At 41.6% G+C, this 27,565-nt stretch overlaps 1 protein-coding gene across 1 annotated transcript in view; it reads right to left on the bottom strand.

The window, feature by feature from the left end:
• The window catches only part of LOC103133601 (alpha-(1,6)-fucosyltransferase-like), an 85,009-nt gene that overhangs the window by 12,567 nt on the left and 44,877 nt on the right, over positions 1 to 27,565 (bottom strand). The window contains exons 2-4 of the mRNA XM_007545417.2: positions 15,084 to 15,665; positions 3,487 to 3,605; positions 1,988 to 2,150 (exon numbers count right to left, since the gene is read on the bottom strand). Coding sequence (XP_007545479.1) covers positions 1,988 to 2,150; positions 3,487 to 3,605; positions 15,084 to 15,286 — 485 coding nt within the window. The 5' untranslated portion in view covers positions 15,287 to 15,665. The remainder of the gene's footprint in view (positions 1 to 1,987; positions 2,151 to 3,486; positions 3,606 to 15,083; positions 15,666 to 27,565) is intronic.

The raw sequence follows: 27,565 nt of genomic DNA, 5'->3' as shown, positions 1-27,565 counted from the left end.
CTTTTTTTTGGGGGGGGGGAGTACTTAGGCAGCAATGCCTGAGACAATAGGTCCTGTAAACTGCCTCAGGAAGGATTACATCTCGGAATGTGACACCTACTTTTCCTTCTGCAGCCAATTCCAGGTGACTCAGAGGGCGTGTTTGGGATTTTTGTCCTTTGTTGCTCTGTAAGGAGCACGTGCTGCTGAGCAGTGTTAGGATTCAAATCAAGTCCTAACAGAGAAGAAGCAATTTTGGTCGATGATTTCTTTTTTATTATGAATGTGGGAGTTTTTTTGTTTTTTTTTTGTCTTTAAATTAAACGGAAACAGAAACTGGTGTTTGGGAGGGTCGTTTTTAAGAAAGATAACACCGTTTAAAAGACATTCTGATTTGGAAAATTGGAGCATTTTGATGCATTTGGTTAAAAAATTTGAGTAAAACTAAAACCACCTGGAAATAAGTGACTTTCCAGCAGGAGAAAAAAAAAAAGCTTCAGATAAAAATGTATGTAATTTAAATGTATTAAATATAAATAATTCATAGTTCCTTTGAAAAAGACACGGCTATCCCCCAATGTTGTTCTTTTTCCACAAAGTACTTTAACAATATATTTAGTTCCATAGAGCTTTGGGATTAAAGAGTGTCTCTGCCGGCACGTTTAAACTATCTTAAGTGTTTAGCTAAAGATAATTTATTCAGGAAAATAAATTATGCAGTTTTCTGTCTATGAAGTAAAACACTGCAAACGTTCTACCTGCATCCGTCAAACTGGCTTCATTCACCTATAGATTTATTCTCTTCTATATTTTTTTGTGATTGAGTAACTGAACTACAGAGGGGGCTATCTTCACATCATGCAGAGGACATTGTCAGAGTAACTACAAGTTTACTTTACGGAAAAAAAAAGGTCGATATTTTGCATAAATTAAATGTTATGTTATGCTTTTAACCATTTTCTTGTGATGGCTTTTTTTTTTTTTACTTTCAGACATTTTTAAGCTTTTTATTGTCCAATAACCTGTTGATACAGGGATACAAATCCATAGCAGGTTGTTAGTCCCACAAAGTCCTTTTTTCTTCATGGCTGTGACAAGAAAAAGACATCTTTTTTTTTACACTGGCAAAACTCACATCATATATTAAGAGTCTAAAACTCAATTGAAGCAGACACGTTTCTCTAGTTTCAAGGACAACACAATGGCTGTTGTATATTCCTATAGACCTACTTGATGTATTTTATATCAGGATATTATTTGAGACAAAACAAAACACTTTCAACATTTATTGCAAACAAATACCTACAAAAATATGCCATGCGTTTGTTTCAATCACCCACGATTTGATGGAATCATCTGTTGCTGCACTTACAGCAATGAGCATTATAGAGTAGTGTTTCTGAACGCCGCCTTCAGGGCTCACTGTCCTGCTTTGTTTGAGGTGTTTTCTTGCTGCCACATACCTAACTAAAAATGTAAACAGGCTTCTTTGTGATGGAGAAGAACTCACCCATGTGTAACAGTTTTCAAGCTTTTGAAAAGATTATTAGCGAAACTTATATCCTTGTAGAATTTGTAGAAACAAACTTTGTTGAGCTTTCTCGCACAATGACAATAAAAGAAATTCTGATTCTGATTGTCACATGTCTTTTTCAGGCTTTTCTTTCAGTGCTGCTCAAGAAAAGCACCTCAACAGCATGATGCTGCCACTACTGTTCTCCACGGCGGGGTTGGTGGCTTTGAGGTGGTGTGAAGTGTTGGATTTACCAACGGCGATATAAAAGAAGAAATTTGTGGGACGTGCTGCTGTAACTAGAGACACCGCGGGCCTCCTCATTAAATGGTTTCAATCTTTCAAATTAGAAATAAATAAAACAAAGCAAACAATTTGAGGAACACAAACCTAGAGCACTGTGTATTGCTTGAAGGGAGCTGCGTGCAAACTGAGCCTTAAAAGGAGTAAAGAAGTTCCGACTTCGCTAAGTCGGAGGCTGCTGCACATGCTCACCTCTCCTGATGTCCCAGGTCCTGCAGGAGTGTGTCGGCATATTTCTGCCTCTCGTTGCTCTCCACGTTGGAAAGCCTCTTCACCTCGCTCCGCACAAAGTACCAGAACTCCTTGACGCCGTTCTCCACCTTCCTGCGCAGCTCCTCCTGCGTGGGGCCGGGCCCTGCGGGGGAGAACAGGGAGGAGAGGACGGCGGGGTTTTATAACGCTTTGAAGCGGCTGGCGCGATCAAAGACAACCGATCAATAACGCAGACCGAAGAAACGAAATACGCTCTCAAAAGACTCTGATTATAGTGATATAGTAAATAGCCCCTCGCCAGTGGATGTGCCGACGGGAACTCTGACCCCAGGTGTTAGTTTGGCCTCGTTAGGAAACACTTGATCACTGCTTTTGTGCACAATCTCTCTCATGTTTTTCCACACACAGGAAATGTATACCCCTTTTTGAACCCAGACAATGTGGAGCAGCCAACATGGGCAGGCACTGCATGTGCCTGCCCTGGTTTCTGTTGAGAAAAACAGAATGGAAAAGAACAGAGCAAAGAGAAGAACAGCCTCAAGCAGGAGAAGTCGGAGGTGGTGCTGGAGATGGTAAAGCTCTTTTTTTTTTTTTTTCCCCAACCTTCTACCTCAGACACTCTCCTCACTTTACCCGCTCCGCTTGTGGAAAAAAGCTGGAGGGTATTTTTAGCTTTTTCTCCCCCTGCAGCATGATGGAAAAACTGACCCTCCACTGCTCTCTACGCTCACATGTCCTTTTTTATTTTCTCCCCGTCTCTTTTCTTCCCTCTCGGTCTCTTATTTTGCCAGCGGGGGGATTCGCACTGCTCCCACTTCATTCACACGTTTCCCCCCCCGCTCACCTGACAGCTTTCCTGCCCCTTTGACCACTGCTTAGAGTAGAGAGTGCACACATATACACACACACACACACACACATATAACCCGGCCCCCATTGACGCCGCGGCTCCACCGTCGTCGTCGTCAGGCTGCAGCGGGTTGAACACTGGCCTGAACTGACATCGTCCCTGCAGGCGGAAGCTCACACAAGCAGCTGAGAGGTTTCACACCACGTCTAGATTTATATCGTGAGCCCACACACACTTACAATTCGCTCAATATGCTCCAAGTTTGTCCCAAACCCCCGACTTTGGGTGAGACTATTTTAAGATTCATTGCTCTGCACATTTCTGGACTTTCTCTTCATTTATACTTTTGAAGGTATAAATGCAAGACTTCAGAATGAATTTAAGGTAGATATTACTGGAAATGGAACCAGCAAACACTGCAGACAAATGAGTGGGTTGGTGATGTAGAGCAAGGTGGGATGAATGGTTGAATGCAGAGTGGAGACAGAGACTGACAGATGGGAATGTGAGAGTACAAGAAAAGGATTGAAGTCTAGAATAAATACTTTTTTTTCTTTATATCCAAACTTGGAAAATGCTGACACAAATTTCCAGGGTTTTCCAGACTGCGAAACACCTTCTTACTTACCATCTCCAGTGAGTTTCTGGAAGCTGTGAATCTTCTGCTTGGCTCTGGTCAGCTGGTCCTCCAGGGAGCGGAGCCGTCCTGCCGCCAGCGACCCGGCTTCTGCTTGACCCTCTGGTATCCTGGAAGGCCCAGAAAGACGTCGGGTGTATTAGGAGATTAAAAGCAGGAAGAGGAGGCAGGAACATGTCAAAAAACCCCGAACGCAATAGTCCAATGCACTGACGGAATAACAAAATAATATTTTTAGGAATGCTCAGTTATTCTCTGAATAACTCTAGATGGATTCCGCAAGGCATCCACTTGCAGACTATTTTAGTCAAAAAACTTTCTTTCTAATTGTCAGTTGTGACTCAGGAGGTAGGCGAAGCGGTAAGGATATCCTGTGGTTTCGTCTGATTCGAGACGTCTCTTGCTTGGGTGACTCTGGTCTCATCTTTCAATTTAAAAGTTGCTGAGAAAACCGAGCTGCGGAGGCTTGCGTCTCACAATGTTCACCGGCGAAACTTCCACAAAATGTAATTTGTTAAAACGCCAGTGTAGACCCCCGAAAGTTGTGGCCCCGTGTGTTAATTTTGAGCCCAAGATTGGGTTCAGAATACAAACCGGATGAATCCACGTTTGTTGGGTTCGACCTATCATCTGCTCCCAAACTCATCCATGAATTACGTCCTGAGAATCTGCTGAACATCCTGTGAACGGAATGGCAATTTGCAGAAAAATGCTACGATTATGTGGAATAATAGGAAAAATATAAACCCAATTATAAACCCAGAGTGTTATTCAGCTGCGACACGACGACGCACCTGATGAGCTCATGAAGTTAAAATTACAATAACAACTATTTCAACTTTTTCTTACTTCAGTTTTACAAGAGTGATGGCTAAATTGAACAAATCTAACGTACTGCGGGGGAAAATAAGTGTTTGATCTGCAGATTTTTATTATATTTTTATGTCTGCTCATGCACAAATTGACAGGTTCAATTTTTTATGATGGCTACATTTTGATAAGTCTGTATTTTATGATGTTTGCAAAAAAATCTGAAAAGCATCCCTCAAAACTTAGAAATTAATTTGCGAGTCGTTGACATTAACGCGTAGTTAATCCCAAACACAGAAGCCAGAAAACTAGCAGCGCTCCCGTTTTGCAGACAGAAACCGACCAACCAACGGAGCAAGACACGAACTGACAACCAAGAAAACAATCAGCCACACAAGCAACTAACCCTGCAGAACCAAAACCCACGTTATAATCTGAAACATCAAACAATAAATCAACAAATCAGGATCAGGAATCTTGGTGGAAATGTGGCACTTGTTGGTGGGAATATTGGGAAACTATAAGATGATTAGTTGCTCCCAGTCTGGAGTTTACTTTACCTAACACATGTGATTATCAGAAACAATTCATGTCTGAATGCACTTCAAAATAATGAGCCAGTGGCGAATATTGTTTAATCTATTTGTGAAACAAGTCAAAAATACAGAAACAAAGTTTTTGATTGGATCAAAATGATTGCAAATCCAAATCTGCCAGGAGTATGACAAATTATTTTCCAACTTAAGCTCATTTCACCAGCGTTTTTCTTTGTCCATGCTGTTATTCCCATCATAACGAAGTTTGCAGGAATCGTCCTGAAGATAAAACTTAAGTGAGGCTGGGACAGGATACGTTGTCGCTGAACCATTCAGATGCATGTCTAAAACTCTAAAGTCTGAACACAAACAGGGAAGCTTCCAAATGAGATTAATTTCATCCAACATCTTTGCAACACAGAGAAAAGATGCCCTGGAATAATGTGAAAAGCTAAAAGTGACGCATGAAATGTTCACATTCTAAGCCTCAGTCGATACAAGAGTGCCACGGCATTCCAGCTGGTCTTTTTCATCTCCATAGTGCTAAAACAAATAGGAAAACTACTTTTATCACAGATGCCGCATAAAATCACTGCTCCAAGCCCACGAGTGTGATGAGTGGGATCATCTCAGGCTCTTCCACATCATAGACATCTGTGATAAAAAAAAAGAAAGAAAGAAAGAAAGAAAGAAAGAAAAAAAAAACGTACCGCAGTCATCAAATTCACAAGTGCAGAAAGCTGTTTTTCATTACCGCTGAAAGCTTGTTTGGACAGACGTTCAGTTCAATTAGCCTAATGTACAGTAATAAACTATTTTCATTTGCATATATCTAACTGTATCTGCCGAACTGTTGCATATTTTAAGTGTTTAGTGAATTATCTCTGGTTGATAAATGCAAATTTGAATCTGCATTTTCCAACTCCCTCAGTTAACCGTGGATAACTACCTCCCCCCCCCCACACACCCACACACACACCAAAAACACAACTGAGCACTTTGACATCCTTAGAGCACCAAGTTTATATCTAAGGATGTAAACTTCCCCTTCAGTCAAGGGGAAGAAAAACGGCACTAACATGGTAGAAAATCCGCAGTTTTTTTTTTTTTTCTCCAGCATTGTATTTGCAAACACCCCTGAGCAATAGACATAATAAATCATCAAGGCATGCAAACTCAATTTGCTCCTTCAGTAAAGAACATCAGTCGCCTGCAGGCACAGAGATGAGACTTTTGGAGTTGCAACGGCCCCTCTCGCCACAAAACACTCCCTTCAATGTGCGAGTCTGGTCCCTCGGAAGCCCTTGCCTCCCACTTCACTGACTACTAACTGAGCAATCTACTTCAAGGGCATCCACAGCTGTAGGAAAAAGAGAGCAGAATATTCTACTCAGACATTATGCAAACCAGCGATGGTCAATGATCAACCTTTCATACTTTCCAAGAACAGAGTTTGCCCTTATTGGATTCAGATTTCCTGTCATTATTAGAGCCACGGTGTGTCCGTTACAAGACCCCGAGACGGATCGTTGAAATAAAACCCGGTGACACTTCCTCTCCTCTATTATCTTTTGTACCATACTCAGCTGGGCTTCCCCATAGGCCACACCTTAACATGCTGTTACACCTCAGTACAAAAAGGAAGACTTGCTTCATCACTTCCCAGGGGTTTTAAGGGCTGCTAAAACGGCGACATAAAACAACCTGATCTCTTCTTGAACAAGGCAGAAGAAATAGGCCATAGGAGCACAGGCTAATTAGTGCGAACATCATATATGAGGGTTATCTAGAATACAAATTGCCAGTGCGCTTGTCACAACCCAAGTCATGGAAAACGCACCCAGAACAAGATCTGTCAATATAAAATATATCTAAATACTGAGCTGAATCAAAACTAACAGAATATGCCAGAAAAGGCAAACAGAGAACAACAACAACACACAAAAAAAAAAGACTACTGAAACCTGAAGAAGAAATTAGACAATCCAGCTGGATTCGACAACATCTAAATAAAACAACACACGAAAGGTAAGAGATGAAAAGAAAACTCAGAGTTAGGAGAAGCAGCAGGCAAATACGTGGAGGGATGCGGGGGCATAAAAGACGAGCTCTGAAAGCAGGGGGGAGGACGAGGCCTGCTGCCTCTAAGCGCTGCATCGGGAAGCATGTAAGGTTCAAATATTTTCCTTGAGCTCAGCTGGTGAAACCACTGGCTCCCTCTTCTACACCCAGTGTTCACAGAGTTCACAAGGCGCTCAGAGCTGAGGGACCGAGTTTGAACAGTGGGGGCCCCGAGTGGCAAAACTGCACCTATATTCCTGTGGAAAGACTTAATACGCTCAGACTGACTTCAAAAGGAAACGTATGTGCTGACCTGAAAAGTCATCCATATGGATGGAGATGTGAAGCATTCTCTGAGGTCTAGATGAAAGAAGGCTACATGGACACCCTATGGCTTCGTACAAAGAACCAACTAGCCTGTGTTTAAACGGGCATACCCATGCATGATCACATTGTGATGCACTTTGCATCACAATGTGATGCTTAGAGTTCTCACAGGTTCCTCTGATTTACCCACAAACCAATCTTTAGGTGTCATTTGGTGGCGTGCGCGTCTCCACATCCTGCATAGTGATGTATTTCAGATTCTCTTGATCTCCCAGAACTGGCTAATGTGCAATTACAAGGCCTACACTTCTGTATTTAAAAAGGCATGTCCTTAAATCATTTAATTCTGATGCACTTTGCATTTAAGCGGCTCTTTTAAGCAAACATTTTCTTAGGCTCCTTGCAACTGGTTTATGCACAATTTGGAGGAGTGTTCTTCCCTATATCTGTGACTCTCTTTTCAGGGGAAAAAAAAAATCATTGCATATTCAGTTCTTTGTGCAAGGTGTGGGAATAATGGAGAACAAAAATTATGGATTGTTCATTTTTAGCTGCATGTAAGTATATGTTTGTAGCTGCCAGTGCAGTGCTGAGACACAGTATGAAAGCAGCTGCATAGTCAACAGTGGTTAGATAAAATATTCAGAAAGCAGGCAGTCTGGTGTGTGTGTGTGTGTGTGCGTGTGTGTGTGACGAGGTTGCAGCCTTAGCACCCAGCCAGCATCGCTATTTCTCTATATAAATTTCCTGATAACCAATTCATACCTTCGTATTCAGGCTACACGTCATGCCTGAGCTAACACTGCTGCTAGCATAGTCCTCCACTGATATCCAGCCACCATGAAGAATTAAATCCGACTCAATCCTAAATTCATGTTTAAAACAAGAAAAAAAAAACAAAAAAAAAACTTTATTACACAAAACCAGAGAGTCCCGTTTTTTGATGCACCCCAAAACTTCTCTGTAATACTTTGAAAGAAAGTGGGCTTAGCTCCGTGTGAAGGGGGCCTTAGAAAACTGTGTGTTTCATCATTTCTTGATAACTGAGTGCCTTTGCTTGTACCTCAACTCACACCACTTGATTCCAATAAGTCAAATGGGTGGAAAACATCTTGTTTCCCTATGAAAACTGAAATTGGTTTTGAAGCCTTAAAGAATCGTTCAGACAGCGGCTTTGTTCCACTTCACTACGCCATCATATGTCAAATCAATTTCAGTTTTTCCTTGCTTTCATGTCTGCGGATTCAAACGTCAACATTCCAAGTAAACCGATTCTGTATACCGCATTCCTGCCTCACATGTCCGCAACGTCTTTAGCTCGCCAGCTCCGCTCTGAGCTCTGCTCGACAGAGACGTCCCGACCACAGACAGTCCCAACAATGAGGCTTATGTGTGCCTGAGCGCGCTCTGCGGACCGACCGGAGTTCAGGTCCTGAAGTGGCGTCAGCTTCTGCAAAAAGGTCAACCCTCGCTCCGACCTCTACTTGAGAAGACGATGACCTCAACACGCTAAGCTATACAAATGAGTTTTTCGTGGTTAAAATTTACATTCTTATTTGACTTGAAAGACGGAGACCCAAATGAGCGGCAGGTTTCGCGAGACACAATGAAACTGAGAAAAACCCAGGGACACATAAGGAGAGAAATTGAGGTCTAATGGTCAATAACCTATACCATTAAAAGACAATTCCACCGAAGCATGTATAAACAATTTGTTAGAGATGCTCTTTTCTCTTTCAGTGTACATAAATCTGAGTCACATGGGCCTGTGTGTGCGCAAATAATTCCTTGCATCCATTTTAACTCGCAGAACACATTACACGGGGTTTAGAGATCTGCGTCGACTGTAACAGTGCAACACCACGCATAAATCTCCTTTACCAGCTTGTTTCTGACATTATTGCACAACAGCAAACATTCTGCTGGCCCCGAGGTAAGCTGAAATAACAAATAAAACCGATTAGGGCAATGACTGTGGTCTCTGCAACTCCTCTCATCCCCTCAGATGTCATTTTTCATTTTCTCCTTGCTGCTCTTTACTTAGCGAGGTCCTAACGCCATCCATCATCCTCTCGATTCCCCCTTTCCTCCGAACCGTCCCCCGCACCCTCCTCCGCTCCATCCTTGCATCCCCTCTGTTGGCATGCCAGAGGAGGGTGGGGAAGGGGGACATCGATCAGGTCCTCATCACTCACCCCAGCTGTCACTCTTACCCCCTTGCTCCCTCTGGTGTCGCACCATCAGGCTGGCGCGTGTCATCGTCTCTGCGGGAGCAGTGGCTCTGTGCCCGGGGTGACTGACAGCTGCAGAGAGGGCGGAGCCAGACAGGCCGAGCAACTCGACCTCATGCTCACCTCTCATTAATGCTGCCGGGTGATTGGTGGGTTGGCACACCGCCTGTCACTCGCATCACTCAAGAGTGGCCTGATTCATTGGACTGCATCTGTAGGTCAGCCAGGTGAATTTAATTTGAATCCGAGCGTTGACGGACGCTGATTAACCAGACATGACTGTCCTAAGAATTGCGCACGAGGACTAAAGACAGGATGAAGCAAAACAGATTTAATCTGTTTCTGCTTATCCGTCACACTTACATGTTTCAGATGATCAAATAAATTATCACATCACTGAGCTATTGAAACCCAAATTGGACTTATCTAAGAAACTATTAACCCTCAGTTACATTTTGGTAAGTTGAGTTCAATATCAGTAGCCTCTCTCTTCTGCCAAATCTCTAAAATATTCCTTTAAGGAAACGTATCTGACAGCATGAAGCAAGCTAAAACTCACCATGTTCTGGTATAAAGAAAGAGGAAGAGTTACCAGGGGAAATTTTTTACAACTTTTTTTGTGTGCATTTCAAAAAACATAATATCTGTGATGATCTGAGACTGATTTGCCGCTTCAGGACCTGAACCGTTTACCCTAACTGAGTGCGGGCTAAGAGCCGTTAGTTTGTAACCTTAAACTCAAGCACACTTTGGTGATGTGAAAGGATAATGACGTGAAGCACACCAGCAGGTGTTCCCCTGAATGAATAAAAAAAAAAAAAAAAAAGAGAGAGAGAAGGTTTTGGGATAGCCTAGTCAAAGTATGGATGTACATTTTATTTAATTGCTGTGTCGTTTGTCCTTAAGAAAGCCGTTCATGTTCGAAAACCATCCAAGGTGCCAGAACTCTGTCAGAATTCTGCAAAAATGAGTTGGCCAAATTACCTCCACAGTGATGTAAAAGACTCCCTGCCAACGCTTTAATGGCAGCTGTTGCCACTGAGGGTTTTCTCCTTTAAGGGGTAATTACTTTTTGATAAAGGACATCGCTTTTCTTCGCTTAAAAAAATAAAATAAAATCATCATTTGAAAACTGCATTTCTCAGTTCAATAAAATGTGTTTATTGAACTGAAAAGCATGACCAACAAAGGAAAAACTGAAGAAATCTGTTGGCGGGGGGAAGGGGGCCACAAAATTCTTGTCCTGTCAGTGATTTATCAAATTATCTAACTGAAAAACCAACTTGGTGGTAAAAAGAAAATAAAACTAATAAAACATCAGAATCCTGTCAGATATATAATGACTGCACCATGCAGCCTGATAATGCCCAACTCATCTGTCTCTTGGTGCTGTGGAGTAATGACACTAAACAAGTTAAATTGTACTCCGATCTATAAATCAGTTTGAATGCAATGAGTTCTTCACAGTGCAAGAACTCAACATGATATGTAATAATGTCACTTTTATGGGCTTAAATTTCTCTGAGGCCACTCGTAAAATATGAGCACACTTGATGTGACGGTTAGGCACTTTGGATGAATTCGTCTTTTTTTTCATCAGACGTCGGCAGGAAGCTCGCCTCGAATCGACTCTGCTCCTTGTACGAGGCACAGAGATCCGTGTTCTCGTTCCAAATTAGCGGAACGAATGAGCTGCCGAATTAGGTGATCATTGAACTGGCGAGTTGTTACACAGTCGGCCGTTCCGTGACATTCCACTGTCAGCAGTTTGCTGGCGGAGGACGGAGGTGAAGGAGGTTTGAAAAGGCGGAAAATAAGGAGGAGCAGATGCGAAGAGGAGCCAGCGGCAGGGGATGACGGACAGCTCACCAGCAACTCATTTATTTTTTTTAAGCCAATAATACAAGAATAACAGACACTAATGGGGCTCTCATGCAATATTTTTGGAAAAGTATTCAAACTCCTATTTGTATTTTAGTGGGAAAATAGTAGTGCAAATTAAAAAAAAAGAAAAAAAAAGTAATGATTTCTTTTTTTTTTTAAAACAGTCCACTGTCACCACATGCTTGTCGGGATTCAAGAAAATCTGCTGGATATTCTTCGATAAATCAGTTTGAATAATAAACTAAACTTTACTGCATTGTTTGATAGTGAGGATCAAACAATTAGGCAGTGACTTAGTCATATAAATGATTGAATTAAATATCTTTCCGTAATGCGCCCTAAAGTGATATTTGTCGCAAACTGCTGCTAGTTAAAAATAAACAACATTTTTTTCTACATAAGACTGAAAAATGTCCACATTTAAAAACATCAATAGAGTAGAGATCAGCTACAAACAAAGAAAACAATGTCTGTCCTCATAAACTGACAGGCAAAGCAAGGAAAGCACTAATTACCCCAGACGGATGTCTGTTGACAGGGTAGACATTAGATGTTCCATCCAAAAATCTATCCTTTATTAAAGACGATCTATGCAGACCATAACATTGAACTCCACTGTCTAGATGCACAAAGTGCTATTTAATAAATGCTGGTTGGAGTGTCACACTGCAGAGATACTTTTCTGCAGCAGAAACGGAGATGTTGTTCAGAGTTGACGGAGCTAAACACAGTCGTGGAAGGTAAACAAGTAGAAGCTTCAAACAGCCGGAGCTGGAGCTGGAACCAGAACGGGCTCCAAGCCTGACCCAGCTGGTCCGCCCCTGACCCCGCCCCTTCCCGTGCACTCTCCTCTCTCCCTCCTGCCAGCCTGGCAGCACCGAGGCTTTTTGCACATCAGCCGAGATGGGAACTTGCGGGATAGCTCTTTGACTCTTGAAAGGTTTGGCCAAAACAACACATTTTGCCTGTGGGTGGTATTAAAAGTCCCATCCGCATCAATTCCACTCCTGCTAAGCCCCTCCCAATCCTCCGCCAGCAGAGCAAACATCATCTGGGTAGATGACTTTACAATTGGGATTTATTAAAGCATTTTCATATGCTACAGTGGCTCAGTCGCCGTGTTTGAGGATGATTTTATCTAAATCCAGTTGAGAATGGCAGGACTTTCAATTTATGCTCACAGATGCACGCTTTTCAACCTGACAGAGCCTGAGCTATTGCATGAGGAGTAATGGGGGGAAACATTTCAGTTTCTAGATTTTCAAAGCTGGCTGGGCCATACACCAAAGACTTGCAGGTGTATTTGCACCAAAATAGCTCTAACAAGTAACTCAGACTCAGGCAGGCTGAAAACAAATACGCGCCACAATTTTCAGATTTTTTTTTTTATTTTAAAATGGCCGCACCATTTTCCTCTTTCACAAAACATTCACTGCTTTCTGTTGCTCTACCACGTAAAATCGAAATTATACACATTGAAGTCTGTGGCTCTGAAGTTAAACAATGTGAAAAAGTTCAAGGGTTATGGACAGCCTAACCCCAAGCTTAAAAATATAGACGGGAACAGAGGCCAAAATAAGCCCTTTTGCTGTAGATAGCTCATAAAGCTTAACCTCAGCAAACCAGCAGTTTCCTTTTGGCTTGCGTTTCTGTGATACTTAGCTTAGTGGGACTTGACAAGGCAACGCTGCACTGCCCCAGTAAACAACTGCAGAGTCCTCAGTCCCAGATCAACATCCCGAACTCAATAACAAGCTGCGAGCACGCAGTGTGTCAGGGACCCATCTGGACATAGACTGAAAGCTGCACTTGTTTTTTTTTTTTTTTTTTCTGTTTTTTTGATGCTGTGAATTCCACCTTTGTTTGTGAGCCAATTCTGAATAATTACAAAAGCAGGGGATTTAATCAAGGACCAGCTGTCTGAAGTAATGCATGTGTTTTGTTTTTTTTATGTTTGTGTGCACCGATGAGGTCCTCGCATCAAAGTGAATCAGAATATCACAGAGGAACAGCTACGGCAACATCTGAAGCTTTCCCTTAAAACTACAAACACACACACACGCGCGCACACGCACACACACACACGCACGCACGCACGCACGCACACACACACACACACGCGCACTAACCGCATCTTTCGTAGAAGGAGGCACGCTCGCACACATCCACGTCCAGAACTGGGGTTTGAGTGTTTTGAAAAACGCTGTCAGCATGCGGTGATAAGAGCAGAACCATCTGCCTCACTGTTACGAATAGCTTGAATGTGTGAAAGATGCTGTGCGGTTAATGGACTTGCTATTGTCTTTTAAAATAACAAAATCTGGTGAGACGTGTGACACGCTATCCATCTGTCACACTCAGCATCTATCACACCACTGATTAGCTGCTACAATCATGGACGTCTGATGAAGCGCCACCACAAGCCACCGACGGCTCCGGGTTTTTGTGATTGGACTGAAAGTGAGGCGACCACATGTGGTGGTTGCAGGACTTTAACAGGTGCATTGTGTCCACTGTTGAGTGTTTTTTTTTTTTCTCTAAATTTCACCTTGTCAGCTTTAGCACAAACATAATCCTGGGGGGAATTATGTGGTTTTGGAAAAGCATTTCAAATATTTACAGAGCAGCCAGAGGTAAGATAACGTCCTGCAAACGTCCTCCACTGGATGATCTGCACAGATGCTGTGAAAGCCTCAACTAACTAGACATTTATAGATATAGTGCTTTTACAGATTTTTACCATAGTTTTTCCAACAATGTTTCTATTCTAATGTTCTACATATTAGGGCTGAAAAAAGGAGCCAATGTGGGAAAAAAAGCTAAATGTAGAAAACAACATAGACCCAATGTTTCTTAACTTTAACAAATTTCAATCCTCAGTCTCCACAGCTGTGCATCAGGTCATTTTTAGCCATTTGTTTCTGCACAGCTCTCTTATGGACCCCACCATGCCCTTTTAATCAGGTTGAGGCCTGACAGAACGAGTGGAACATCTTGATTTTTCCCCATTTCAGCCACTCAGTTGTAGATTTGTTGCTGTGTTTGTTGTCGATCTATACATTTAAACAGAACTCAATCAGTAGGACAGATGAACTTGCATTTAACTCTTAACTAATTTGGTAAAAAGCACAATGTCTCCATTTTGGTTCACTGATATAACACTTTGCTAACTAATCCATTGCTACCATATTCTTTCAGAGAGAATAGTCTTATCTAAACAAGTTGTAATTTATAAGTCTACTTCTTGGTACTAGCATAAACTTTGAACATTAGACAGACTTATGTTTCCATCTACTGTTCAGTTATTATGCACATAGAGCAGATTTCTCTACCTGTTGTCTAAGCTAGGTTTGTTAGCATGAATGCTGCAAACTACACAAGTAGCTAACCCATTAATTTAATAGCAGTAGCCAATGTAAAACACAGATATCTAAAATAAAATTGTATTTAGTACAGAAAGCATTTATAGTAACTAGTTTGACTACCAACATGGTAGCTAGTTCAGTTGTTCCTTTTTTTCTTTGAATTTATTATTTTAAGCATCTCACCACCAAGCAGTGTTGTCTGCAGGTGAGGTAACTCTGCAAGGACAACATCTTAATTCAATTAATTTGTAGATTATATTATAAAGAAGACATGATTAATAAAGGACTTATCTAAGAGCAAACAAGAGCAACAATTAGAAACCAAAAAGTGTTTGGTGTCGCAGATAAATCTGTCGATTTGAACATTTTGTTACCTGAGAGATTCTGCCATGCGCCGCAGGTCTTCATTCTGCTGCTTAAGCCGCTCGAGCTTGGCCAAAATCTTGGAGAGTTCCCTGCTGGACCGCTCCGGATGCTCGCTGTCCCTCACCAAGTGGCCACCGATGTAGAAGAGGAGAGTGCCCCAGGCCAGCAGCACCAGGGTAATCCACCGCCAAGAGCCTGCCCAGGGCCTCATGCTTCCACCACGCCCACCGAAAATGTCCTGTGGTGTGCCCGTCCGCCCGTCGATCCACCAGCCGGCCGGCCTGCCTGGATGCGCACGCAAGCTGTGTGCTCCGTCACCAGAAATGCCACAGCGTTAATCTTGGCACTGGCATCTTTGCAAGGATGACAAACGGCAGATAAGTGGGAGATGTGCGCCTCTGTGGCTCAGGATTATCTATGTAAAGGCAAACGGTGCTTCTCCAGTGATCAGCCAGTCTTTCCTGTGTGCTAAAGCATGACGGCCCGATTAGTGGCTTCACCTCTCCCCCGGCTCGGCGCTGACCGGCTTATCCAAGAGTGCTGCGCTGTGTCCGTCCAGTCCCACCGGATTCTTTTATTCAAGTTGCATTCTGCGGAAACAAAGAAAGAAAGAAAAAAAAAAGGAGTTAGCCGGGGTCACGTGTGGTTAACGCTGATATGCAAACAAGCTCATTAATTATTTTTTTGATTTGCAAATATGTCCTGAGGCAAACAGAAGCACTTTTTAGGATTGGCGAAAAGCAACAATACAACCGAAGTGGAAAGCCCGAGAAAGACGAGCAGAAGACAGAGCAGCCCTGGATGCTGCTGACTGGTCCCGACAGAAACCTGTCTCAGCAGCCCACAGGATTGATCAGCATGACACTGCAATTTGCATTTACACAGTGATGTGCAGTCCCTAAGCTGAGCTGCACTTCTGTAGAGACAGGACACGGATGTTCCACTCTCTGCGTCTAGTCTGTTCGCACATTATGTACACGCTTGTACACATCCACAATGAACTCAGCATGCACACATACACAAGCAAGGACACTAAAAGATTCAGGTTTTTTTTTCTTTTTTTTTTATTCAGTCCAGTCGCCACACATTCACCCCGTCTTCTCCCTCAAGGGTTGAGGCTTTAACCCTCAGTTAAAGCACAACCTTTGCTAAATTATTCAGAAAAAGAATTAGATGCGCTTTTCCTGGACGATCTCCGGTTTTCTGATGTGCAAATTCACACCATAACAACAAATAAAAGAAGGGAATGTATCGCAGGCTCCTCGATGGATATGGGAGTTATGAGTCCTAAAGCATTAAATATAAGATCAACGCCTCTATTTTTCCAGGATTGCGCCACCAATAGCAGCACCATGTGGGAGTAGCTTTTTTTACATTAGTTCTGATTTGTTCTCTTTGTGGACTTTTGTGCATAATTGATTTGGTTGAGGCAGTGAATGTTTCGCCGATTATTCCCTCTGGTTTTGGAGGTTGTGCAGCGGGAAGGATTCTTTTGCTGTTACTTTTTTTTTTTTTTTTAACTTTCAGACAGTTGCTATAATGAGTAACCGTGGCAACAAGGTGCTGTTTTCAAAACTAGAACCGGCTGATTAGCTTGACAAAAACTCAAATAATACCTGAGCTGTGACCCAAAATCTTGCAGGCTTTTCGGATGTGGAGCGGGGCCAAAGAGCAGAGAGAAATCTCTTTCATCCGTCATGATGGGCGAGGATCATGACCACAACTCAAACGTCTTTCTGTACATATGGCCAGAAAGAGATTTAAAGAGGAGCGGCAAAAGCAAATGAAGTGGATTAGCAGTGCTTTCCAACAACCAATGATGCCATGCAGGACATGTTACTGTGAAATGTCGTCTTTGCTGCAAGGAAAAGCATGTTAGAAGTCAGAAGGTTATTCAGATTTATTTTATCCTTGGGATAAAATTACATTTTTGTTTTATTGAATCTTTACACATTTCCCTAAGTTTTAGCTTATTGTTAACAAACCACCAATTGGTTAATGCATTAAGAGAAGGAAAACAGTGATAGTTTACAATTTTGGTACATTTAATTAACTGTTTTCTTGTTTGTTTGTTTGTTTTTTGTTTGTTTTTTTTTGTAAATGATCGTTAATTCGAGACTTATCAAATAAAAAATGTCCAATTCTGGTCACTGCCCTATATCTGGAGTAAAAAGTTTTCCCAATAAGCTCTGTGACATATTGAACCTGTCTCAAGGTGATTCAGCGAACTACCAGAGAAGAGAAACAACAACCAGAAAAAAGAAAAAAAAAACCTGGATCACCTCTTTCCTTCATCCCAAAGCAGCAGAGAAGATGGGGATGGATGCGTGCTGAGTTTATGAAGCAGCCTTCGCTGTCAACTCCCAAACAAAGCCCTGTCATGTCACCGAGACCAGACCTGTGACAGGATGAAGACTGGCAGATATGTGCATGCGTGTGCAAGTCATCTACATGTGTGCCATCATAACAGCGAGCTGGAATAATGCCAAACATCCTAGATGTTCCATGAGTGGCACTGGTTGGGATGGGCTTGATTGGCATGCTGCAGCCTCTCTTGTGTTTCCGTCTGAGCTGCAGAAACCGAGTAGAAATGTTCCTGCTGGGGTTCTTGCGGCAGCGAGGAAACGAGTCAGCGGTGGCTCGTGTTTACAGCAGTGGTAAAGTTGATATGTAGGACATAAACGGTGGCATGCTGTAATATTTTAGGGCGTGTTCAGGCAACAGGGGCACAAACTTCCCCAGTAAAGCAGAGAGGTGCAGACTTCTGATTGAACGACATTGGAATACCGAAATCTGTGAAGAAGTTAGCAACAGTTACGGTTCTGCCTAACCTGGGCTGGCATGCGAGAAGCTCCTTTTTATGCATGCAGCGCAACAAAGTGCTGAGCAGTGTTTTATTATGGAAAATAAGAGGTGCGTGAGGATAGCACTCTGCTAGATAATGCATGATTGGGACTTCACTAAAAGCCAGGCTGGATGAACCCTTGTCTCTGTGTTTGAGGAACCATAAATGGGGTTTGGGCGCGGCAGACTAAAACGGACACATCCGAAGCTTCTCGATGTTTAAATCGGACTTGACAAGATTTTGCGATTAATTTTAACCTACTTGTGAAGCCCGTACTAATAAATGAAAACAGACACTAAATGGTTCAATGGAGAGGATATCGATGTCACAGAATATATTGTGAATAAAGGTATTTACTTTCAAGGCAAGTTGAAAATGCAGTCACTGCAATAGGCGACAAAAAGGATCATTTTTTTCATACGCAACTGTTTTTGCACTAGAGGCAAACAGGACCTAATTATTCAACCACTTGACTGGAGAGCTTATTGTTGCTAGGTAACAAATAACTTCTTCAGTGGCCTCTAATATCAGCTCCTTTTTCTTTCCATGGTTTCATAGTGTTGGCAGATTCAAACTCCTCGATTCTGATTAGTCAGGGAAATGGAGCCATTAATGACAAGGTCGGTGTTCCAATAACTTTGAAACTGAACGATCTGGGACCGCAAGGGGTCCGCTGTATCCCACGAGCCTCTATGTGACGATGACATTGAATGCTGTCAACCTTAAATGGCATAAAAGTCATAAGCAAAGAGACTCAGTCAGCACCAAAAAAATAAATAAAAAATAAAAAAATAGCACTACTTTGTAAAGTTTTGCTATCTTCCAATACAGCTGTTTTTCATCTTGTCTTTTTGCTTCAGTTATTAAAGTATTTCTGGTTTTACTTCAGCTTTGGTTTCTAAGAGATGACACACGTTTTCTGTTGCTATGGCATTGCGGCTTAAAGTTTAAAAATAAGTAAACGAGGGCTTGAATAAAAAAGTTACTTGATCAACATCTTGTGATCCGACAGCCTGCTTGCAGCGAAGCGATTCTTGAATGTTCCTTAAGTGCTGCTCTGCTTATATTCTTATTTCCATTGTGTGTAGTGTTGTAACCAGTCGTAAAAAAAAATAAATAAATAAAGAAATGAGATTAACAGTAAAAAAACAACAACAACAAAAAAAAAAAACGTAATATTTTGTGGCGACTTAAGTTTTGGGAAAACAAGCTATTTGTCTCCTTGAGGCAGAAATCTTGCATTTTTATATTTAGTCATCTCTCGGCTGTTCCATTGATAAATACCCTGTGGAAAGTATCAAACATAGCTTGTGACTTTCACCACAGTCTGTGAATTTTTAAAAAAAAATTTCATTCCTTAAAAAGTTTTAATTCTTGGAGATATTGAGTTTCTGTACAACTGCAACAAATTGCAAATTACTGTTTTTTTGTTTGTTTGTTTTTTCAGTGAGCATTTGCTTGGAGAGGCATTAAGGCTACACAGTAAGCATGGCATTACAGGAACCTGTGCACGAACCTGTGTGTACTACCAGAAAAGATTAGCTACTATGATACGTAAATGACTCTACATTACAATGTCACCAGGCGACTCTGAACCCATCCAAGCATTAAACAGATGCTTAGAACAAATCGATATGTGGATGTGCCATAACTTTCTCCAACTACCAATAAGCTTGATTGATTGATATTTTATCCTTCAAAACCGTTAAATTGAGTATTTACTGACACCAGGTGGCAAAGTATTAATATATTACCGCTAGGACGGTAATTTATTTGGCAATCCTTGTTGTTTAAGGCCGAATAAAACTTCCTAGTATTTAGAGCAGGCAATGTGGTCAGGTCATGAAGGAACTACTACTGCACAATAGCAGACCTCAAGCAATTTCTTATAAAATCCTTTTAGCAGTGACAGAAGTAATGATTTTTCCCCCAGTAGCTGGATAAACCGCTCATTACCCGAGTCCTCTGTTTGCCGCGAACCCAAAGGAGAAAGGCATAAACACTTTTTAATTATTTGTTCACTGTCGCAATTCATATAGTTATCGCAACATTCATCAGTGTTATCGAGTGTCGCTTGTTTCTAAAATAGCGCGCGGCTCTAATTCCTGCCCAACAGTAAAATGAAAATCACAACAGACATTCCTGACACAGCATATCTGGTCAGTCTATATTGCCAATTCCGGTCAAAAACTGTACGAGCAGATTGAACGATGTAATCACTTTGCTCGAGTTTACAAAGACGGCAGGCAGAATATGACCATGACCACGTTCAATGAGACTCCGGTAAATAAACATACTCTGCTCAGAATGTGTGCAAACCTGCAGGTTTGCGTGTTGATTCAGTGACTAAAATGAAAGCCGTTCGCACCAACTGAACATTGGGACAATTATCAAATCCAGTCGGTGGCTTCAGAAAACGAGCAGAAAGGCTTCTATAGTTCCTTTTCATCGTGCCTTTCAGCTCGGCTTTGGCTTTGATGTAGTGGCACAGGAGAGGGGAAAACGCATTATAAAGTTTCAGATAGCCTGGTTTTTATAATTAAAAGAATGAAGCGACGTCTATTGAGTCCTCTGTCCGCAGAAAGTAACCCGATTAAAGAGAAAATGTTGCTCTGCCATGATACTCCGCCACAATTTGTTCCGCTGATGAAAATCTGCCAGAGTAATATTCCACTGAAGATTTGAGCAATTTCAGAACCCTCTCACATCTGCCCTTCAGTCAAACGAACAGAAGGGTATACATTATTAATGGAAATGATAATAATGCCATTTAAATAAATAAGAGTTTCCCCACTGTGGGACAATTATGCAAGTTGGACGGTGCGACAGACTTGCTGACCGAGGGATTTTTGAAAAGTTTTCTCCTTTATTCCCTTAAATCCTGCAGCCTCAAAGTAAAGCGGAGACATGAACGCCAGCTCTTAGCGGTAATGGGCAGGATGAGCTACGCGTCCCATTAAACATACAGCCTTGCTGCTTTATAAATGGATATGATAAGTGGGCAACCGTTGTCTGCACCTGCTACACCCGAGCTTACCAAAGCTCTCTCTTCACCTTGAATTTTCGATAACATTATGTTCCCGTTATGGTCCGAGCTGCTGCGGTGTGAGTGACCCCGTAGGGCGGACTCTTGGCGCCGTCACAAAACGTAGCTGAGCAGGAGCAACTTGAAGAGGCCTGGGGGTCAGTGGGACTGACCTGCTTTTGGGTCTGTTGGTGAATTTTTGTGTGTGTAGACTGAGGGCATAGTAGCGGTCATTTATCTGCAACGCCCGGTCTCCAGACAATAAGAACGGCGATGAGGTTCACTACTGAATTATGCATGCAGCCCAGCTTACGGCGGCTTCTTTTACACCAACACAGCAACTCAGCTCCGAGGACAATGTGGAGTTTGTCCCCCATATTGGACGTTTTATAAAGAAGCGTCTTAAACGATATAGGAACGCCTCTTAAAACATTCTGAATCGCATATACACAGCATGTACTCACTTCTCATATCTGCTTGTTCAGAGGATTATATATAAACTGTATGTGCGTTGCTACTGGCAACCCCAAGGTGTTACGTAGCATGATGTGATGCATGTCATGGCATATAACATGGTGGAGGAGAGGTATGATGTGCTTGGAAAAACAGGTGCGAGATCTGGAAATGAAGGCGGAACAGCCTTGGGGGAAGAAAGACCAAAGAGCCTTTTCACACAAACTTACACATATAAGCGACACTTAAATATTCATATGAAATATAAAACCCAATGTGAGCCCCGAATAAGGAGCAGATGGGTTTTTGCTGATAACGTCAAAGTATTCCAAACAATCTAGATTTTTCCAGCACAGCACATCATCGGTTTGAGACGTTTGATGGTCCTTATCAGTTTATGAGGTACAATGTGGGGGAATTTCTGTTTGGACTACAGAGACAAAACATTAACAACAAAAATGCCAACTCTGGCGGCAGTTTTTATCTATAATATATCCTGTAATGGTCTTTGCTGAGCAGGCGTTTCCTTTTTTTTTTTTTTTTTGGGACAAACAGACATCTCTGTTGCCATTAAGCTACAGTGATTACTTATAGCCTCATAACTGGCAGCAAAATCTCAAAATCTCCACAGTCCCTCCTGGCATAAATCTTCAGTTCAGCAACCTTCTGTTCTTGGAGTATTTATTCTAAAGGCCAATTTAAGTAGTTTTAGACACACAATAGGGACAACTTTTCAACTGCGACGGTTTGAGCTATGTTATATAAAATACTAAAGTCAAAAAGGGATCTTATTTAAAAGACGAAGGGAAAAAGAGACTCCATGTTAATGCAGGACAGTACTGAGCCCTGCCTTCCTCATTTAATATATTAATGTATATTTCATATATTTTAGCAAAGTATGCCATGTTATGTTTGTCTACTGGTTCCACCAATGGTAAGGCTCCACTTGGACTAAACCATGGTGTTTAGTCGTTGTTCTACAGTGGCAGGTGTGGTGCTGAAAGCTGGGAGGTCATGGCTGAACTTAAATCATATGAATCAAACATTTCCTGAATTAAAAACTCCAATCCTCTCACATAACGTTCATTTCATGACAATTTTTTAGTTGCTTCTATTAGCTGTTTGAATATGTGTGCATTTTGCTCATTTATTCACTGTTGATTGAATAACTTTTTAGTTTATTGTCTCTTGTTCCTACTAAGAGACGAGATGAACCTCTGAGTTGATTGTGAATGTTTTATAGCCTAAAACATACAGATACTGCAAATATGAAAATAAACATTTCCACCTACATTATGCTTTTTAGCAGAATATGAATCTGATATATTTATAAACATTATTATAAATGTAACAAAGCCTATAATTCTTAACAAATCAATGTTTTTTTTTTCCCCACATTTTTGCCTCCATCAGAGAATAAAAATGTTATCCGAGTGCAACTTTTTAGTAAATACGAATGCAAGAAACTGTGTGACTCACTCCGCAGCAGAACGTTGCCCCTCCCAGCGCTGCTTTTCAATACTGGTTCTGTACCAAAATGCAGAGGCACCCATTGCTTTGTGGGGTGCCCCCGGAGTTTTACATGCAAGTGTGTGCCACACAGAGAGAGAAAGTGTGTGTGTGTGTGTGTGCGTGTGTGTGTGTGGGAGTGGGAGAAGTAAAAAGGCTGGCTACAGCTGACTGCATCCGCAGACATTCAGGCATCCACCCTCACACATCGGAGAGCGGTAAATATTTCATGAGCTGCTGTTTACTTCACAACATTTCTAAGCCGAATGTGCAGTAGTCCATTAACTTAAGCTAAAAGGCGGAGAGAAAGCCGGGCACGAGGACAAGCATGGGGAGAAATGGGAGAAAATGGATTGATGGAAAGCCGGGGGACTAAAGGGCACGGCGGCCAAATAAATGCAATGAATTTTAATATACACATATGGAAGGAGAGACCCACAGCAAACGTATTATACACAGTGGTCATGTCCTCAGTGGGAGTTTATTATGCAGCCATTTTATAATTGCGCACAAATTACAGTACACATAGCTTACATTTACAGACTGATTAAAATATTGCATTATTTTATGTCTTTCCATGTCACAATTTAGGATGTGATGAATTAGTCATTTGTTGTGTAGTAGATGGTTTGCTGGGAAATCTGGAGTGCAACAGTAACCCAATGATTCAAACCTCAAAATAAATATGTTTTTCTACACGTTTTTCCAGTTTTATTTAATTTAATAAAAACAACAATTGCCCATTTTCAGTCTTCGTCCCTCAGCTGTGTGCAATCAATTTTATAAATCAATATAGGTTTTAAATAGGAGCTTAATCTGATAAGGTTTCAGATAAAGCTCCTGATTATTTTTTTAACTTATTTTAAAACTCTTAAACTCAGGATTTAACATTTTGTTTGAGTACTGCCTGGGATTTTTTTATCAACCTAAATCCTGGCACGCTAATTTGAGTGTCCAATTTTTAAAAGCCACAGTCTACATGTGTGTGGAAGTTTGCAAAACTCATCATAAGCCTTCCACTTTATTTTGTTGATCAAAGAAATCAAGGTATTCTCTAACAGTTTTCTGTAGACGCTTTGTCGCCATATAATAACTGAAACTGCACTGAAGTATTTTAGAACCCCAAGTATCAACAAGTCATATGAAAATGGAGGGGAAACATGATGGAGTAAAAGCATCATCTGAAGAATAACAGTTCCAGTCAGGTATTCCTTTTCATTATTGGTTTCGACTTGCTTATTCTTAAATTGGAAGAGAAGGAACAATTAATGACTGATCAGGGCATCCATAGTTTTTTTTATGCAGTGGCAAAAAAAGACTCTACCACGTTAAGCATGTAGGCCAATGTTCAATGACATGGACCCAAGAGCTCCACTGCTTGGCCAGCCAGCAATTTCTTCAAACGGCCCCAAATGATTTAGTGGCCCACTTAAACAACTGACCCAAAATGTTTCTGCAGAAAAAAGAAAAAAAGCAACAAATGGGCTACAAATGGGAGACGGATCATTTTACGTTCCAGTGGAAAAACGGGGGTTAAACGATTTGAACAAACAAAATACTAACTCAACTGCGCTAATGTGATATTTATCCGCATTTTGGAAAAAAATAATATTTTATTTATCTATATTTCTTACTAGTATACATGAGTAATTGCAAGCTAATTATATATCTAGAGTAAAGATTCCTTTTTTTAAAATAAAATAGCTTGAGAAAAAAAAACAATCGTCAAAATAAAAGGTAACATCTGACAAGTTTCGTGTGAATTATATTGGCTGATAAACCAGAGTAATGTAAGCCTGGGAGATCATTTAAATGTTACCATTTAACTTCTAATCAAATAAGGACGAGCAAAAGTCAATTATTTCCCCTCTCTTTTCAAGAGGTATCCACAGAGACGGTCTTTCATTTTCATGAACGAACTGTGTGTGCTTTCGCTTTCACTAAAGCACTTAAGCTGCTCCACTTCATTGCAACTTTGGGATTAAGTCTCCTCAAAGTGGCTAAAGGTCTCGGAGAAGTTCTACCGGTGCCATCGCTTGGCCCGCTCCAGCTTGGCGCTCAGAGTCCCAGCCAAGCGCCCGGCCTCTTCTTCAAGGTTATCTCTGTGGAAAATTCGCTGACAGCAGGATACACATGGACTCGCGTCCCCAGGGTGACACTAAGATTGGTACTCATGCGTACACGCACCCACACACACCTCACTGGCCAAGTGGTGGGGGTGTGATGTGGCTCATTTGTGCCAACAGTGTATGCAAACAGGTTTTAATTGCCACAGAGGGACATAATTAGCAATGAAAAGCACCTATCACTCCTCTGCTTTATTACTTTTTATGTCCACATAAAACCGTGGCGTTGGGAGGGGGGGGTCACACCTGCCAACCCAATCTGTCTCCCGACGAGAGAAGGTGGATCTCAGGGCCGAGCCACGGTCAAGGGCGGCGTTGTAAATCCTCCGTGTCAGGGAAGGTGATGAACGGGCTCTGCAACGGAGCGTGCGTTTGCGTTTGAGAGAGACGAACTTACAGAGCAGGAGTCAAAGACGTCCAAGCGGCTGCATGCATCAGGCCTCCGGCGAGAGCCGAGGACCTTGGGTGTCGGGGGTGTTTATGTGGTGATGGGCGGCTTGCGGAGAAATTCCAAATCGATCATTTGCTCTACGCTCGGCGCTGTAAAGAAATCCTGTGTGTGAGCCCGACCGCAGGCTGCGAAGAACCTTGACCATCGTGACGCGAGAGCGAAAAGAATAAACTCAGGGTCAGAGTTACCCCTCCACCTCGAGCTGTGTTGCTGCTGGGACTCGCACGCATTTACTGTCTGTTCCAGTTTCTGTTCCACATAATGAGTCCCAAAGATGACTGACCTTTCGCAGCCCGGGGTGCCGGGGACCGGCTAAAGAGAGGGGAGGGTGAACGGGTTTTCAGTGACCCCATGCAGAGGGTGCCAGTCTTCATTTGGTCATTCTAAACAGGCTTCCCTAGACATTTTTCATAAGAGTCCAGACCAGAAATTTTCTAGAGTTCTCACAGTTGTTTTTAGATGCACATTAAATTGCATGGCAAAAATATTTTCTGGAAATAAATGTTACACTCACCAAGCTTTAAATACAGAACCAGCAAGCAGAGTGGAAGGAATACGACGCTTGCAGAAACAGACGGAAATAATGTATGGATGGAAAAGAGGGATGAATGTGGAGACAGATGATCAAATATATCTGAGTCAATAAAATAGGAAGTAAAATAAACGTTTTGTAAACAAAATTAAATCCGAGCTGGAAAACATGACTATGCAAATGAACTGAATGCACTTCATTTGCAGTAGAAAAGAAACAGAAAAAAGAAAGGAATACCAAAGTAATATGCACGGATGTGTAATGCAGCTCAGTGGATCCTCTCAACATTCACATTGTTCATATTACAATCAGAATAAAGCTGCAAAAGTGCAAATACTGCTGCAAATACTGATGATTTTCATTTCTATAATTTGTCTGCAGTGAACGCAAAACAACAGTAAAAGCTAAACAGTCCAAAAATACTCATAATTACTAGTTCCTCAGTTTACAGTTACGTTTGTAGCTTCTAAATGACGCAGACATACGTTACTTTCCCCTCGCTGTGCACTGCAGCAGCAAACCCTCCTTTGCGGTATTTTTTATTTATTTTTTATTTCTGTCTCTTTACGACCCTCGCTGAAGGTTTTAGTTGGCCCTGATGGATTTAAAATGGCAGAATGGAAGAAAGATAGACGCTGTCAGTTTGAGGTGTGCCAAAGTTGACACAAGGCTCGCATAATGCAAGGTGGTTTCATGGTAATGTCATCAATTCCGAGAAGAAAGGACAAGACTACAAATGAGGCGCTTCTGGCTTAGACGCAGTCACGTCTTTGGGAGGAAAATAACGCAGAGATGTTACACAGCCTCCAGACGATTTCACAGGCAGGGCAGAGTCACATCTATGTAAAACCAAGGCAGGGACGTTCACCCTTTACAAAATACAACATTTAAAGCTCAGGATCAGTATTTGTAGCATCTTTACATACAAATTTCAATATATATATATAGCATAAATTATATATTATTAAATGTGTGATAATATATCCATAACACCAACATTGTTTTCACCATCGGTACATTCCTACTTTTACCATGAAAATCAAAAAGATTGAATGAAACTGATATTTTCTTACTAGATAAAAACTGTCACATTTATATTCAGCTCCCATGAGTCAACATCAACTTATGCAACATTTGCTGCTGCTAGTCTCCAGGGGTTGGCCTCTACCAACTTTGGACACCTCAAGGCTGAAATATTCTGCCAAATTTTATAAAGAAAACTTTTCAACTTCAGGCATCTCTGACTTTTAAGACGATGCTCTCCTCGCTCAGGCGGCTACATTAAGTGTAGTTTTGTTAGGTCTGTTTTTGTGCTGTACTATTTTCATGCACAGAGTTTGAACTGAAAAGTGCTCTTTGAGATGTTTTGTATATTAAACCTCCTCTTCATGATTCTCTTTGTTCACAAATGTTCTCTGAAGTCAGATCTTTATTGGGATTAGGTGACTTCTGAATTATTTTGGTTTTGCTTGATTTAATTTCGGGGTATCGGAGTAATCCAATAAAAAACACAATAAAGTTTGTGGTAGCACTGTGACAAGATGTGAAA

The sequence above is a fragment of the Poecilia formosa genome, unplaced genomic scaffold (assembly GCF_000485575.1).
Source record: "Poecilia formosa unplaced genomic scaffold, Poecilia_formosa-5.1.2 Scaffold1, whole genome shotgun sequence".
In the NCBI taxonomy this organism is placed as follows: Eukaryota; Metazoa; Chordata; class Actinopteri; order Cyprinodontiformes; family Poeciliidae; genus Poecilia; species Poecilia formosa.
Note: the sequence above shows the minus strand (reverse complement) of the source record. Positions and strands in the feature narration are given on the sequence as shown.